We start from the raw sequence: 17,970 nt of genomic DNA, 5'->3' as shown, positions 1-17,970 counted from the left end.
AAGAAATGCAGAGGTCAACTAGACACATCAACTTAAAATAATGCACTTTGTGTAGTTAAGTTCCAAAAAATGACAGTCTTTAAATGTCAGCAATTTTTCTGTTTTTACCAGCTTTAGCAGGTTATTTAAGCATAATTATCATTCATGACTTTATGTTGAAAGAACCACACAATGTTCTGAAATTTACATAATTATATCTCTGAGGTATTGGTGCCTAACTTTGCAATTCTATAACATTTTCTAATAACTGATCGACTCCCATGTAAATCAATGGCATCCATATTATTTACCCAGTAATCTGTAATTATAGACTCCCTCTAATGAAGTAGCCTATGCTTCATTGCCCTGTGTTTGTGGTAGCTTTGTGGGTTTTAATTTTAGAAAATTTGAACTTAGAAGAGCTACTTTTTTCCCAGATGAACATTATGAAGTAATGAAGAAGTTACACTGTTTCCTTGATTGTTTGAAACACCAGAAGGCAAGTCCACCTAATATATAATTACCATATCACTTTTAATATGTCTTCTTTTTTAATTTAAAGGTTAGATTAAGTTAAATGGTAGTAGCTCTCTGTTAAATTGTCTATGAGTATCTGCCTCAGGGAGTTATTTATTTATATTTTTTGAAATTAAATGTTTTCTATTGGAGACCAACTTCCTATTATTTAATAAAACATATAATTAAGGTATGTCTAAATTTTAGTTATTTAATAAAACAGAATCGTCGTCATCATCGTCGGCAGCCGTCCGTCTCGAGAGACGATGGTGTAGCTTCTTAAGAGTCTATCTGCACCGCAGGGAATGGTTGTGCAGTTCGACTCGGGAGTGACACGGTATCTGTCTCCTCCCGTGTTGAATCGACATCTTGCGATGACGCTGGAGTGTCCTCTCCAGTGAAGCTGAAGCTACAGAGCCTGGGCAGGGTGATATGGAGGGTCTGCTGTTGCCCATGCAGCAGACCCCCCCTCTCTTCACAGCTGAAGGGTCCAAGGGAAAGACGGAGTCAATACAGCTTGGTTTCAGGTGCGCCGCAGGAGTTGCCGGTGTTGACTACAACGTCAAACTGCCTTAGGGACTCTGGCTCCGGATTTTCTGTCGGGGTTTACTCCCTTAGCCTTTCCCCTGAAGAGGTATGCCGCAAGGCAGCGGAGGTTTTTTGGAGTCAGAGTTTTCCTTCTCTGATGTGCCCTGACTGGAAGATCGAACCAGCGACACTTAGCTCGCAGGCCGACGCTCAATCCACTGAGCCAAACCAGAATATTATTAATATATATTTGTATAAATTATCTAAATTACCAGAATATAGGTCATTTATATTTTTAAAGTAGTCACTCTAAGAATTTGACCCCTTGAATAGATCTGGTGAGTTATAAAAGTATATTCATATAATAATCCTTTCAAAAGCTATATCCATTTAAACTTAAATGTATGCCGTATTTGCCTTTCTTGGTTACCTTTTTATTTTAGTATTTACATTAATGTTTTATTTACTGAATAGGCACACGAATGAAGACGTATAAGTGTGAACACTTAGGAAATATACAAAATGGCAAAGAGGAGTAGCCTGATCGGTGTGGTTGGAAGAACCAAAGAAAAATCTGGAAACAATGAGACCTTTGGAGTTTGGACTGGATATGATGAGCATTGAATCTTAGGAAAGAGGGTAATATGATTAAAGATGTAGTTTAGTTATGTAGGAGACTAGAATCAGAGAATTCAGCTATTGAAGGGATGAGTGATAGGCTTGGTGAGGAGACTCGTGTTCTGTGACAGATTTTCTGTGAAGAAATGGTATAGCTTAGTCACTCTTTGAATTTGGAGATGAAGAAACAGCACCAGAGACCATTAAAAGGTTCCAAGCCTGGGGGATAATAAGAAGTGAGAAAATTGCACTGAGAAGTAATTAGGGCTGTGGTTGGGTTGGGAAATCTGTGAATGATTAAATCAGTCTTAGACACATTGAGTCTGAAATTATGTAAAATTTTGTAAATAATCTTATTTGGGGGCAGCTGATGATTTGAGCCTGAAATGGGAATGGGAGTGAATAGCAGGGGTGAAAATGAAGGCCTCTCTATCATAAAATAGAACTAGAAACCTTGAAGCCGAGATTACCTCCCAGAATCTAAGAAAGAAAGGTTGCAGATTGGGCAGTATCACTTTGGTCTGCTTTCTAAATAATCTTTCCACAACTTGTTTCAATTCCATCAGGAGGCAGCAGTGAGTTTACTAGGAGGACAAATTCCTTCTAGTTGATGGAGAAAGAATCCAATATTCAGACTCAAACTGATTTTCTTCTAGAGCAGATTATTGAACTCCTCTTTTAGAATTATTGAGGGATTTAGATCAAGCCTTAAAGGTAAATCCTTCCCTCTCCCATTTTTGAAACATCAATGTAAATATCCGAAATACATGATTTTGCTCCTATCTGAGGCAGCCTGTTAAGCATTGCTTACCATGGCTTGTGCCTTGCTATCCTCCCCTTCCTCAAATTGAGCCAGAAGTTGATCTGACCCACAGACAGCCATCTATAGGCTGGTCTGTTTTGTTAGAGATAGCCTGTCATGAACCCTCCCAAAAAGCTGTTCTATACCAGTTGAATCAGTTTGATTTTTTCTCTTGGGAAATTTTGGCTCAAAGCACAAAGAGGGATAAATAGTTTGCAAATGGCAAACTAAGAGTAGGTGCACTTGGATGGAGTGCTTGGGTAGGTGAGGAGGGACATCAAAATACTCATGTAATAACATAGTGGATGACTGGGGTTGTTGCTGTAGCTGGAGGATAAGAGTCAAGTTTGTATCTTAAATGGTTTTTCAGTTCTTCATGAGGCCACTCATATAGCTGCTGAGGCCTGGTTCCTGTTCCTTCTTAGTTCTGCATTCATCCATACATTAAATCCCCAGCTTTGTTTCTTGCAAGCCATGTAACATGTTTATCAAAAGGGTTATAACAGTAGCCAGTTAACAGACATTCCCCCTTTTCCTTTTCAATGCCCTCTTCAATGCCCCAACCCAGCGGGGTATCTAATAGTTCCATGAGAGAGGCAGGGGAAGGGGAATGAGTGAGGGTTAAACTACAACCAAAAAATTACTGGATATTCCCAAGATGACATTAAAGGACATGAAAGGGGGATATGACATTGTATGTCTGAGAGCAATGATGAAGAAAATGAAAAACAATTTCATGTTTATATCTTTACTGAATTGAGACTGGTCAATAAACTAGTTGGTTATACATGCCTGTTTTCAAACTACTTTTGTTTTTAAAAAGTAAAGCAAAAGTGTAAATATCATCATGTTTTTTAAAAGATATGCTCCTGAATCTGAAGTAGATAGCCGAGTGTGCTTTTTATGGGCATTGAAAAAATAAAGTGGCCATATGCATCCACATGCACACATATGAGACCTTTTGCACTTTAAAAATAGATAAGCAACAGTTAAGTTTCCATGCAAAAAGTGGAGCTAAATTGTTAAGGCCTATCTGCAGTCATGCAGGAATTTGGCTGGTGAATTGACCTGCCTTAGAATTTGGTGAACAAAGGAAGTGCACTGTGATTGATTTGAAAGTTGGGCTAGCAACTCATTAATTTCCACTTGTTTCCTGCACTCTAAGCATCAGCTGATAAAGAGCACAAGTTGTACAATTTACAACATTTTTATACTTGGTGCTAAGCTGTCATTTTTTCTGTGCTATGTGATATTTGTTAAAACCTCCTGCCTTAACTCTCATGAAGGCCATTCTTGAAAAGCGACTTCCATTCCCACACTTACCTCAGTGCTGGGCACTGAAGAAGATAAAATGATACATTTGACCTCATAATGGTGCTCCTGTCTTTCACTAAGGGATGTTTGCATTCCTTATGAAGATGGTTAGACTACAGCATATGCTATTATATTGTGACATGGCAGTCCAGTTGAAGTTCATAGCTATGGAGCTAGGTCTTCTGTAAAACCACTCAATTTACTCTGTCTCAGTCAGAGGCTGCTTCTCAGATAAGAAGTCAAAACTTGGAAAGCAGGTCTCCCACTGGACTTTGAAGAATCTATTTTTGTCTTTTTGTAACTGTTAATTTGGAACTGGATTTCAAGGACTCCTTAAAAATGTAAATCCAGATAGAAGCATGGGTATAATTATTGCTTCATCATTCTTCTCATCTCAACTTTGTCCTTCTAAATGGAAGCATATCTATCTCAAGTAGGGTTACGCTGACTGCTCCTGTTCTTTCCCACCTTGCCCCATGGTGAGTCCTTGTTTTACTGATGAAGAGGTTGCCTCGGTCCTTCAGCTCCTCAGAGGCAGATTGTGAGCTCCACAAATGTCTGTACCGAGCATGACATTGACGTTAACAGTGTGTACTCTAGAGCAGGAGTCAGAAAATATATTCTGTAAAGGGACAGGTATTAAGTATTTTAGGCCTCATAGGCCAAAAGGTCTCTGTCACAACTACTCAACTCAGCTGTTGTAGCATGAAACCAGCCATAGTCAATATGTAATGCACTGACCATGGCTGTATTCCAATCCATTTATCTTCGGTAAAGGAGCTGAATTTATTCCATGGACAGAAATTTAAATTTGGTGAAAACTTTATATAGCAAAAAATACTCTTTTGACTTCTTTTTCTTATTTATTTTTTAAGTATATTTTATTGATTACAATAGTTCCAATTTTTTCCCCTTTGCTCCCCTCCGCCCAGCACCCCCCTTCCCCAACAATCCCCTCCCCAAGTCCATGCCCATGGGTCATACATACAAGCTCTCCTGCCTCACCCTTTCATATATTCTTCTTCTTTTTTTTTTAAATTAATTAATTAATTAGTTAAATATTTTAACAATAAAAAATAACAATCCCTCCCTCTCAGACTTAAGACCCTTTACAATCTTATAAAGGACAATGGACGAAGGTCTCGAGCTCCTCTAGCTGCTTCAAGCTGGACATCGTCGTCGTCCTACCTAACCTTGGGTCAAGAAATCCCTAATAAGAGTGTGGGTGTGGAGGGGAGGGTGGCCTTCCCACATGGGGAAGGATCGTGCAGACTCCAGGTTGGTTGGCTGTCTCTGGACAACGGCATGCTTGGTTTAACAGGCTGGCATCCTTGTTGTATTCTGTGGGCAACAGGGTTAAAGGACATCATTCAATCCGTAACCACTAGATGACAAAAGACAGGTATCAATTTTTCAATGTCCCACATTAAGGAAAAGAAGGGCTTCTTTGGAGGAAGGTATGCCAGGTACATCTCACCTGTCCAAAACCCTTTTGCCCATTATACTTAGTTTGAACTGAGGGAAATAGTTTAGGTTTCCCCCCTCTCAGGCCTCTGGGTTCTTTCTGTCCAAGCCATTAGGATAGAAAAGAGAAACCAGTTTTAAAGTGAAGCCCACAGACCACCCCGTTCTTCACCAACCCAGCCACTTAGTTCAGCCAAACCATTGAGTCTCAGGAGGCAGCAATGCAGACAGGATTAAGTGAGGCCTATATGTACAGACAATCACTCAGGTAATGAGATTGTAGGCTTATGCCCTTTGAAAACAGAAAACACGTGTTAATTTATGTAACATAACCCACATACAAGTCTCTAAATCTGTAGGACTGTCTTATCGGAAAGACATCCAGTTGCAAGGCATTTGACATTCTTCTTGCCTGTAAATTAAACATCTTTGATAATGCCACAGACATAGTTTAACTTTCAAATGAAAACAAATTTTAAATGAAAAGAAACTTTAAAGACGGTTAGCTGCACTACTTTATAGTCTACCACTGGGCATTGTGATCTTCCTTGAATCGTTACTTTTCTCCCTAAGATTACCCTCCTTGTCATTAAAGGGACAGCATTAGGTTCATTTTTAATTTATCCTGTTCATTTGCATGAACACAACAAGAGCAGCAAATGATCACTTATGAACTTTAGTTCTGCTTTGCTGGAACTTACGCAAGGAACATTTAGGGTGACCTTCAGTCTGCCCTTCAGGGCACAGAAGCTGAGCCATATATCTGGCATTCAGCCTTGCCTGTAAACACCTGTCTTTTCCAGGTCCTCCTGGTTTTCCATTGTGCCTTAAGGTCCCTTCTAGCCATCTTTCAGGAAAACAACCTTCATTCCTTCCCTGGAAAGATTGCTATGGACCGCTCATCCATCCAAGGTACCAGGCCTTTTATCTCGTGGACTTTTATTACCTTTGAAAGTCAATCCCAGTTGCTCAGGGCTTTTTGGTAACAACCAAAGCCCAAGCATGTCTCCTTTAGGCATGACATTCCATTCAAAGTCTTAGTTAAAAAAAAAAAAAAACAAAAAATCTCTATTAACAACTGGTCTTATTAGTTTTATGCAATCTTGTTTCTCCTTCTCTTTTGACTTTTTAGTAACCATTGAAAATGTGAGAACCATTCTTAAGATGTAGGCTGTACAAAAACAGGTGGTAGTCTGGATTTGAACACTAGGACTCTAGAGACATATTCCCTAGGTTCTAATGCTGGTCTGTCACCTCCTAACTATGTGACCTTGTGAGAGTTACTCCACCTAAATATACCTCAATTTCTTTACCTGGAAAATAAGTTGGTGTGGAGATTCTCTTAGGACAGGGCTTGACATATATATAGTAAAATCTCAATAAATGGAAGATATTATTAACATTTCTACCTGAAAAACATCTGTCTTTTCAAAGAGTAACTTAGATTTACTTTGGGTGGGTGGTTTTGAATTGAGTTAAATTTTTTTTTCCAAGTTTGTTTTTTCTTAGTTTTACCTTCACAAGTGTTCCATGCCCTTAGTAAATGATTGATTCTGATAAGACACACAGAGTATTTCAAAGGTCTCTGAAATATTAATTACTTAAAATACTGAATATGAGATATTTCACCAGAGGCATCAACAGTGGTTTTCTGGTAAGCGTTAACACTGTGGTTTATTGGGTGTTTGTTTATTTATAGGATGCGTCATTTTCTTGTTCCAATCTTATAGGACATATGTAAACTGAAAAAATGAATATGCATAAACATTGTTTTTTAACTACCATTTACTATCAAGCTGTCTTTACTATCAAACTGCCAAAAAGGTGCCACTGGCCAAATAATTTTCTTTACTGAACAAGCTCCTCTTTAAAGTGCAGCTACATCAGGGAAAGTTAACTCGCCAATTCAGTTTCCCTGACAAACTTTCAGATAGTAACTCGTCGGCAGCCGTCCGTCTCGAGAGACGATGGTGTAGCTTCTTAAGAGTCTATCTGCACCGCCGAGAATGGCTGTGCAGTCCGACTCGGGAGTGACACGGTATCTGTCTCCTCCCGTGTTGAATCGACATCTTACGATGACGCTGGAGTGTCCTCTCCAGTGAAGCTGAAGCTACAGAGCCTGGGCAGGGTGATATGGAGGGTCTGCTGTTGCCCATGCAGCAGACCCCCCCTCTCTTCGCAGCTGAAGGGTCCAAGGGAAAGACGGAGTCAATACAGCTTGGCTTCAGGTGCGCCGCAGGAGTTGCCGGTGTTGACTACAACGTCAAACCGCCTTAGGGACTCTGGCTCCGGATTTTCTGTCGGGGTTTACTCCCTTAGCCATTCCCCTGAAGAGGTATGCCGCAAGGCAGTGGAGGTTTTTTGGAGTCAGAGTTTTCCTTCTCTGATGTGCCCTGACTGGAAGATCGAACCAGCGACACTTAGCTCGCAGGCCGACGCTCAATCCACTGAGCCAAACCAGCCAGGACTACAGATAGTAACTATAACATAGATATTTGGGGAGATATCACCTCATCCTTCACCATTCATCACTTTGGAGTGGAATAACTATTTATCTTGTGATGCTAATATGATATCTATTCCATGACAAATATACCTAAAGCATTAACTTTAAATTAAAATTATTAAGGAAGAATAGTATTCACTATGAAGTTTATCAGGATTCTAATGACTTACCTCACTGTAGGAAACTTAATTATCTGTTCTGGCAAGGAGATCACCAAATGAATGAACTCTCCAATCAGCATTTCCTCCTATAATTTTAACCTCAGTTCTGAGCTTGTTTAGCTTTTGGTGCATACCACTGTGCAAGACCTCAAACTGGAAGCATAGTGCTTTATTTGTTTTGTTTTACAAATTTTCAACTGCTGCATAATGTAATTGCTACACTGCCCCTAGCTTATCCTGTAGTTTCTGGTAATTTCTTCTAACCTCCTGTGTCCTCTTTTCCCTCTTGGAAGTCTTCCTCTTTTGGACAGGAGCATCCACCTTTATTATTTCCCTTGGAACCTGATACAATCTATTTATGCCCTCTTTTAATCTCTTTGGAATAATATCTTAATTTTCTTAAATGCTTTTTATGACCATAAATAACTTCATAGACCGTCATCCTAGCTATCATCTACTGTTTTTCCAATTTTCCAAGTTCATCTCCTTTCTTCATTTACTTCCAATTAAACTGCAAACTAACAAAAGCCTCCCATCATATAAAAGCTTCTATGTACTTGTGGACTGCAATACAAGTTGCTCAGGTTTTTGTCATGTCTGTTGATACATTGCTTTGCCACATGGTTTGATTTCATTTATTTCTAACCACTTATGGTTTACTATTACTCTTAGATATTAAGGTCCTGCAGCACAATGTGTTATCTTCATCATATAATGGTTGCCTTTTGCTTAGTCTATTACCATTTATTTTTCCATGTTGAATTATAAGAGCTATTTGTCAACCCTGTGCCTTTATTTTTTTTAGATTCCCAGGGAGGGGATTTTGATTCCTTCTTCTTTGATAAGTGAGCACTCTTCTAGTTTTATGTCATGGACAAATCCATACATCTTGCGGCATGGTCTTAATCTGGACCATAATAGATTGTGTAAAAAAGATTGAATCTAACACTGATTTTTCTTGTGTTCCACTTGTCACTGCCTTTCTATGCTGTCAACTTCCATTTACTACTGCTCACAAACCAATTTTACTTTTCTATTTATTCTTTCACCATTAATGCCAAAAGTAACCATTCTACTTTGCTCAGAGAAAAGGTAGAATAATATTTGTCACTGCATATTAAATTATGTTCTGTGTATAACTTATTTCTCTCTCACTCTGGTCCATTTTGCATACTACTGTGAAGCTGATCTTAAATTCACCTTTATCACATCACTATCTTGCTGAGGATCTACCAATGGCTTTTTAGAGTCCTTTGAAGCATTTTCAGACTTCTTTCTTGGATATCCAAGTCTCTTTAGAGCTTTGCTCTGATGTTACCTATCCAACTATAACTCCTCTATCTTTCAACTGTATTGCTCTTCTCATGATTTATCAGGCGCGCCATGCAAATTTAATTTAAGGTAGCTACACTCTTTCAAAATGACCTTGATGTGTTTCATTCTCTTAAAATTGATATGAACAGGCAAGACTAATATATGATGGTAGAAATCAGAGCAGAGGTTCCCTCTGATTATGGCAATAATGGAAATGTTCAATATCTTGACTGTGGTGGTAGTTACATTGGTGTAGCAACTTGTCAAAACTCACCAAACTGTACACTTAAGATCTAGGCATTACAATATTTGTAAATTTATACACACACACACACACACGCACGCACACACACTCATGCTTACAAAGAGCAAGCAGCTGCTGTGGCTGGTGTGGATCAGTAAAAGGCGTTTTGCTCCTTTTGGGTCACTTGATACTACTAGGTTGATGGCAACTTCTTCAACTTCATGCAGCTCAACTTTTCCAAAAAAACCTTATTAAACAATTAAAAATTCAAGTAGGCTGTGATAGTGAATTAAAACCATTATATCCAGGTTGTAAGGATCTTATGAAATGATTTTTTTATAGTATTGGCTTTATTTTAGTCATTTTTTGAGGAGTAATGAACTGGAGTTAATGGAAAAGTCCAAGGCATTAGATGTTTAGGTTTCTAGAGTAATAAGTGGTATTCCAATTAATAATGCTTAAAATGGAATGAGAGCTCAGAGTTTTTTCAAAATCTGTATAGGGTCAGAGATTTTATCCTACTGGCATGCTAATGAGTCAGTCTGCCACAGTTTCAGGTATGTTGGCAGAAGACACAAGATCCAGGTTCAGAGACAAAGAACTCATGGTACAGCAAGCAGTGTAAGCTTCATGTTCACATTGTTTTCCCTAGCCTTCCAGCTCCCAAAGGGTGATGGCAAGGTGGGCCCGGGTAGATGCTTTGCACAATTGGTTTGTGTAATTGCTAAGGAACCCAGGATTATGGAACCCAAGTCTTTTATAATGGACTGAAAACAAACCCAACTGACATGTGCCCTATAGGGAGATATAAGCTGTTTTAAAAGCAAACAAACCTTCTCTCTGCTCTGGAGGGAGACACTATGTCTTTCAAGATTCTTCACTATAAAAACATCCTTGAAAAGACAGTTTAGAACAAAGGCCATCAATGCTTGTACTCACAAAATATGCACATATGTGAGAAACCCATAGAGAATAGCCTCTAAATAAGTTTGTGCCAGTCATCAGGGAATAGCCTTGCACAGAGGCATAGCAGAGATAATTAATTTCCCTAGTGCTAATTTTAGTCTATAACATCTCCAAACTCTTCTGGGGAAATTAAGTTAGCATAATACGGGTAAATGTTGGTGCTGAAAATTGAGATCAGCAATCATTCAGCATCCACTGAATGACCAACAGTGCTGGAAACATTAGATAGAAGGTACAACCCATTCCTTTCATTTTACCCAAAAGTAAATGGCTCACACAGAACCCACAGGGCTCCATGTGGCCTGTGTAGCTGCTTAATGCTGTCTCTGATCTAATTTCAGAGTGAAAGATTGGAAACTTCTCAGATATGCCCATATATTTCCATTTTAGTGGCTAAAAAGCATTAACAACTTTCTCCTTGGTAATTCTTTTACTCAGTAAAATAGGTATTATAAGTTGTAAGGAAGTGCATTTTCTATATAACTCAAAAAAGAAAAGCTATTTTCCATTTCAGTGGGAAAAAAAAATGTAAGAGGTATTTTTCCTGAGTTTGATCACATAGACCAAAACATTAAAAAAACAAACAAAAAATCCCAGCTACTTACTACTAATTATATCTAAGAAACAGTGAATGTTTCTATGAACCAAGTGAACTGTCAACTTCACACGATTTGATCACATACCAAATTTTACTGAAAGTTATTTAAAATGAAGAATAACTACTTTCAGATGATCATGTTGCCTTCCATTTTGTTTTAGGAAGATTAAAATGTAAATCAGTTCTACAATATATTCATATACCCTTCATTTTTTAAGATTAGACATTAAATAAAAATCAGCTCCTTTGAAGTTTATCATGAAGCAAATGAAAAGGTAGTGGTGGACTGAAAATTACATTTGTCTTCTTTAATACATCAGTGATCCTTACTTACAAAAGTCTGGCTGTTTTGTTTTGGTTTTTAACTGAACCATTTAGCATATGCCTTCTCAGCAGGGCTAATATAACCCCCAAGGGGAAGAATATTTGTCCTTGGAGAGGTGGGCAGAGAAAAATCTTAGATATCAAAATGGTTTGTAGACCTCCAAAGGGCCACAGTACATAAACAGATATGTAGTACATCTGTGGTATTAAATTTTAACCATGGGAGATTAGGAAAAAGATGTCTAAAAAGATTTCTTATGGGTGACATATGATAAGAAAGAAAAAGTTCAGAAACAGTAATCTAGCATAATATTTTGATCAGTGTTGTCAGATGGTAACCACTAAATTAAGCAAAAAAGAAAATATTAAAATGGTATCCATAATGTCATTGTCATAAGCTTTTTAAATTTTCCATGTTATTTATGTAAAATCATATATACCTACTGCTTTGTATTCTGCTGTTTTCATTCCTATACATATATTCATCTTTGTACATAATCTTTATAATGACTGTTTTTATAAGGACATATAAAATTCAGTTGTACTGTGGCTTTCTTCTGGGGTACTTCTATAAATTTAAAAAATTCCTTCCATGTTTTCTTTGCAGTTTTGCCTCTCCTAACTTCCTAATAAAAGTTGAGGTCCTCAGAAATTGCATGCTCTGCCCCCTCTTTTTTTAATACACTATCCTGGGTAATCTCATCCAGCTTCCACCAGCACTCAGATCTTTTAGTTCCAGCCCAGACTCTGCTCCTGGGTTCCAGCCTCACGTTTCCAACTGTTTACTGTATATCTCTACTAAGATATTTGTTAAAAAAAATATCTCAAAAAAATTACATTTTCTCAAACCTCTTTATTCCTGGTCATCTAGACTCTTTCACTTTCTCTTGTTCTCACCTGCCCAGCCAGGTACTATTGGAAGTATTTACACTTTCACAATATCCATCCTCCTCATGCACTCTGCTGTCCCCTTAGTTTGGTCCTTTATCTCTTAGGCAGTTACCCTATATTCCTAAACATCTCCCTGCCTTCTGTCATGCCATCTTGAGTCTTCCACCACAGTGCTGTGTGACAAATCTTTCCAAAGTGTAAATCTGATCAAGTTACTTCCTGTTGCTTATGGCTACACTGCTCTATACAATAGCCAAGAGCAACATATAGCTATCAAGCACTTGAAATGTAGCTAAACTGGAGTGAAATGTGCTGAAATAAAAATGTTAGGTTTTCAACACTTTGTCGATAAAATGAATGTAAAATATATAATTATTGTACATATTGATTTAAATATTCACTTAATACATTTAAATTAATTTCACCTTTTAAATTTTTTTAAATATGGCTACTAGGAAATTTAAAACTATTCATGTGGTTCATATTTGTGGAATGCATTATATATGTATTGGACAGGTCCCCTGGCTGGTTTGGCTCAGTGGATTGAGCGTCAGCCTGTGAGCTAAGTGTCGCTGGTTCGATCTTCCAGTCAGGGCACATCAGAGAAGGAAAACTCTGATTTCAAAAACCTCCACTGCCTTGCGGCATACCTCTTCAGGGGAAAGGCTAAGGGAGTAAACCCCGACAGAAAATCCGGAGCCAGAGTCCCTAAGGCGGTTTGACGTTGTAGTCAACACCAGCAACTCCTGCGGCGCACCTGAAGCCAAGCTGTATTGACTCCGTCTTTCCCTTGGACCCTTCAGCTGCGTAGAGAGGGGGGGTCTGCTGCATGGGCAACAGCAGACCCTCCATATCACCCTGCCCAGGCTCTGTAGCTTCAGCTTCACTGGAGAGCACACTCCAGCGTCATCGCAAGATGTCGATTTAACACGGGAGGAGACAGATACCGTGTCACTCCCGAGTCGGACTGCACAGCCATTCTTGGCGGTGCAGATAGACTCTTAAGAAGCTACACCATCGTCTCTCGAGACGGACGGCTGCCGACGACGACGACGACGGTTTATAGGATAATGCCCAAAGTATATCATAAAAATCTTTCATAATCTGGCCACCATATACCTAGTCTATTTCATCTTCTGCTCACTGCCATGCAAAAAGAACTGCTGTTGGTGTCAGATTGATCTGAGCTGTGTGATCTGCAGCAAGATGCTTAAACTAAGTTTTAGTGTCCCCAGCTGAAAAAGAGAGATACTTATTTCAATGTGTTTTTGGGCTGATTAAAAGGTACAGCAAAATGTAAAGAACCTGCTCCATAAAATTTAATTTTCTGAGATACATTCCAGCCTCGCCAAGCTACTTTCAGTTCCTCTTTTCTTTGTATTGTAAAGAGCAGGTGTTTGTTTAGTTCTACCTGCACCCATAATATGCCAAAAATGTGCAACCCCCTTTCCCTCTTCAGTCACTAGGTTTCTACTTTCCTTTTATTTTTCCTGTTTTCACCAAATATTAGACCTGAGGACCTCTGTTTCCCTTTATCTTTTTAAAGTCAGTATTCTGTCCTAGAGAATTCATTTTGGAATAACTGATTTTAACATTGACAAAATCTCAAGTCAAATGAACAGCATAATCAGAAAAAATTTTAGCTTGTCCTTGCCCTATAAGAGAATATTTTATTTCTTTGATCTGATACCCTATAGTCAAATCTTTAAACAAAGTATGAATTAAATTTAACTTTGGAATAGCATCAGAAACAATTTCTTCTCCTTCATTCCTCCCTTTTACTTCTTTTAACCCTCCTGCCTCTAAATGCCCCCTACCCCAGACCCACACATTTAGCTACCACACACACTATCTTGTTAGGGTCCTTTTCATCACCTGGGCTAGTTGGGAAAAGGGGCATCAGCCTCACTGCCTTAGCAACAATGTATTATAGTTTCTGGCAATTGACATTTTGAGACAGATGCTATAACAGATCTTGGAAGTGTTTCTGATGGCCAAAGATGTCAAAAGTGAAATGTTCTACATATGTTTCTATTAGGAATTTCCATAAACATTTTTTGAGTACTCACTCAAGGATTATTTATAGTTCTTTCTCATAGGAAAAGCCTAGAAACACAATGACATTCTAAAATGGGTGATGAGATTGGCTTAAGTTCCTCAAATGTAGAATGTGACCTTTCAGATGATGTGGTCACTTTTCTTTAAAACAATGTCAGCATTTCAAAATGGGAAAAGGATATGGATTAGGTAGGAACTGAATGCAAATGTGTTTCACAAATAGTATGTTTTGAGATAATCACAGATGATAGTTGAATGCTGAAGATATTAATACAATCAGTATTTAACTTTGTGTAACTCAACTTCATCAAATCACACCCTGTGCATTGATTGCATTAAGCTGGGTCAGTGGTTTCTTGCTTAGGAATATCTTGTAAGAATCTTAACAAGGAGGCAGCAGTAACTGATCAGCTACTGTTTATTTGCATAATGAGTATGTCATCAATAATATCATACAAAAGACAAGGTCTTTAAGTAGAAAGAACAGTGGGATTGGCATGAATTTTGCTTAATGGTGCATAATAAGCAAAGTAGTTTGTGGTGCCAGAAACTGACAGGATCCATTATGTTAAAACAGATATATGTCTTTAATTTAGGGGTATTATGTAACTCTGACAGGAGTTTTTCCCTTTATTTTCCTGTAGTTTAACTTTAATTGCTCCAAGATTAATTCCAATTTCTCCTTTCCTCCAGAGGGTGATGAGACCGGTGTGATGGATAATCTTCTAGAAGCTCTTCAGTCAGGTGCGGCATTCCGAGACCGCAGAAAGCGGATTCCCAGGAATCCAGGTAAGACCCCTTCCAGGTCACTGCTGTTGTAAAATGTGTATGTTCAGAACCAAGGACCCCCACCCAACAAAAATTTTAAAAAAAGAGAGAGAAAAGAAAAAAAGCTTTCTGTGTGAGAATTTTTTTTTCCTTTAACAATTGATCTCAGTTCCTGTGTGAAGTCTCAGCAGGATTCTCCATCTACATGATTGCAAGTTTCAACATGGTAAAAGTATTTGCAAATAACTGAAGATGTTGCAAAAAAAAATCAGAAACAAGGACCACCACTGTGTTTAATATTAAATATTTTAATTGTTGTTTTATGAGCATGTGGATTGGGTGGAAGGTGTGGTTTAAAACCATAAATGTAATTAAATCATTAAAAGCAATTGGTGTTAAGGATGCCACATTAGTTATTTACAGGTCAGGAAGTTGAGAAATTATTTCTTTTTAGGGACTATTTTGGCTTTGCAGTTCAGTCCATTCTCCATGTTAACAAAGAGAGCAGAGGCACAGATAATCTAAGATTCTCAAAGTCCCAGGCATTGGAACACATATTTGTGTGTGTTTTTGATTAGTAACAAAGCCACACAATGAAAGTTGATCTCAGGGGAATTAGAAACATGAAAACAACCTCCCTCACTCATTAACTAGAAAGTTGTCCACCTTCTCCATTTCTACCCTCTGGCTGAGGTAAATAGTAGCTCTATTCAGGACATTACAAATAGGCTGAGCTATCATCTCCTCTAAGTAAGTTTTTATATTTTTTAATTCATATCTTGCTTAAAGTAGAGGAAGAAATTCGGTGTGTTGATTTTAAATGTCCTCTTCATGGGCTGTAAAGCTATGTAGATAAGTAAATTAAAAAGGGAAAATTAATCTTAAATATCTGAACTCTACTTCATTTAGAGTAATAAGATTTGCCTTGAATAGCCTGCAACTCGAAATATATTCTGTATTTGGATTGGACTCTAACATATGTCATTAGAATGCAAATTGGTGCCTCTCAAAACCATTGTACTCCAACAAACCAGTGAAGGAAATGGAGCGCAGTGCAGAGCTATCCAGAAGGCTTTTGGCAATGGTGAAATTTATGGCAGAAGGCAGTACAAGTTATAGTCATCTTTTTTTTTACATTTGAGTGAATCCTCATGTGTTGGTTTAGCCTGAAGGTAAAATATAATTGAGAAGACAAATGTGTTGGAGTATAAGACTGCTTTGTATATATGAAGACATTGAAGGTGGCCTACAAGAAGAGTGGAAGACTGGAGGAAAGAAAATTAAAATCTATATTTATATGTTCATATTAATTTCTTAAGGTAATGCTGCATGGCAGAATGTTAGGAGCACTACTACTCTGTTACTCTGACTGAGGCAGCCATTCCATCAATCCTCCATCTTTATCTGTGAAATGAGAATGTTCTAGCATGCTATCAGAGGTCCCTTTCACCTCTTAAGGAAAACAAACCTTCACCGCTCTTTCTTGAACTATCAGAGCATTAATAGTCAGTGGAAAGCAAACTGAAATGATTTTATATCAATTCGGTTCTCTGTTAAGTGCTGGATAAGTAAAAACATGTTATTCTGTGCCTTAAAAGAACTGACATAATCTTTCTAGCCTGTTTATTTCAAAAATACATTTGCTAAGGCCCCTGTATGAAGAGTCTCATACCACCAACTGACTCTAAAAAGACTACTGGGAGAGAACTATTATTACATGGGGTTCTGTGAGTTTGGTACTCAAGGGAGTACAGTGTTGTCAACTGTGAAACACCAAGAACATATTCAGAAACTGCATAGATTTGTATTACTGATTGCAAGTAATCCAAATTTAGATGTCTTTTTATTTGTAGCTGGAGTGCCCCAATGTACACATACGGTAAAAAATACCAGCCTATTTAGCCCTGGCAGTCATTTCAAGTGGCAGCAGCCAATGCAAATGTCCAGCAGTAAAAAGAAACTAGAAGGCAGGCAGGCAGGCAGTGGCCATTACGGATGGAGCATCTTGGACATCAGTAAAACGGCTTGGAGAGAGAGACAGAGGGTAAGGCAGGTAGAGTAGACAAATCTTCCAAAAACTCTCCTGAATGTTTCTTCTTTGTAGAAGCAACAGAACCAGGGACTTTTGCAGGTTTTCTTCTTGTTTCTTACTTTCTAGGCTAAATCATATTTTCCTGCTGCTGGGTGTGTGTGTGTGTGTGTGTGTGTGTGTGTGTGTGTGTGTGTGTGTGTGTGTGTGTGTGTGTGTGTGTGTGTACTTTCCTAGGCACCTTATTTGGTTTTTTTCGAAGATCCCATTGACTTTATATTACTATAATTTCCCTGTTCAACACTGGCATCCATGTTGCTTTTTAACAACCTCCACTTCAACATGGTAGGATAAAAGCAGTAAAACCAAATTATTTTTTTTAATGGCTATTTTCTCCAAGTAAAGTAAAATAAGAGGAAATAGCCAAAAATCTGAAATCGGAGCCAGCCACAAACAGCAAAGATGTACTGCTCTGCTTGCTATCTCTGTTATCGCTTACAGATGGAAGTAATCTTATGTAAAATACAGAGCTCTACAATTCTGCCTCTAATTCCAGTTCTTTCAATTCCGTATTTAAACAAAATGAGTTGATAGTCTTTATTCTTTATTAGAAAATTAAAATGTTAATAAATGGCATAATCAGTTGCCTAAATTACAGATATTCCACACTAAGCCTATATCCCTTCTGCAAGAGTAACCCACATTAGGTAACTCAGAAGGAGCTCCCAAATATTGCCTGCAGCCAATTCAGCTGAGTACCCTGTTTCTATAAAAGGCACCAAAAGACATGTTAAGGCAGACTGTCATATCAGAAGTGATATTGAAAATATTAATATCTGATGTAGCACAGGCCTTAACCAGTCAGAATATACACAGGCAGTAAGTTGCTA

General features: G+C 38.2%; 1 protein-coding gene across 2 annotated transcripts in view; it reads left to right on the top strand.

Moving 5' to 3' along the window:
- Positions 1 to 17,970, top strand: part of DIAPH2 (diaphanous related formin 2) — a 1,048,823-nt gene that overhangs the window by 819,233 nt on the left and 211,620 nt on the right. For both annotated transcript variants that reach the window (XM_090264504.1, XM_090264503.1), the window contains one exon: positions 14,977 to 15,072. In XM_090264504.1, coding sequence (XP_090120630.1) covers positions 14,977 to 15,072 — 96 coding nt within the window. The remainder of the gene's footprint in view (positions 1 to 14,976; positions 15,073 to 17,970) is intronic.

This window comes from Furipterus horrens, unplaced genomic scaffold, assembly GCF_987537825.1.
Source record: "Furipterus horrens unplaced genomic scaffold, mFurHor1.1.pri manual_scaffold_17, whole genome shotgun sequence".
In the NCBI taxonomy this organism is placed as follows: domain Eukaryota; kingdom Metazoa; phylum Chordata; class Mammalia; order Chiroptera; family Furipteridae; genus Furipterus; species Furipterus horrens.
Note: the sequence above shows the minus strand (reverse complement) of the source record. Positions and strands in the feature narration are given on the sequence as shown.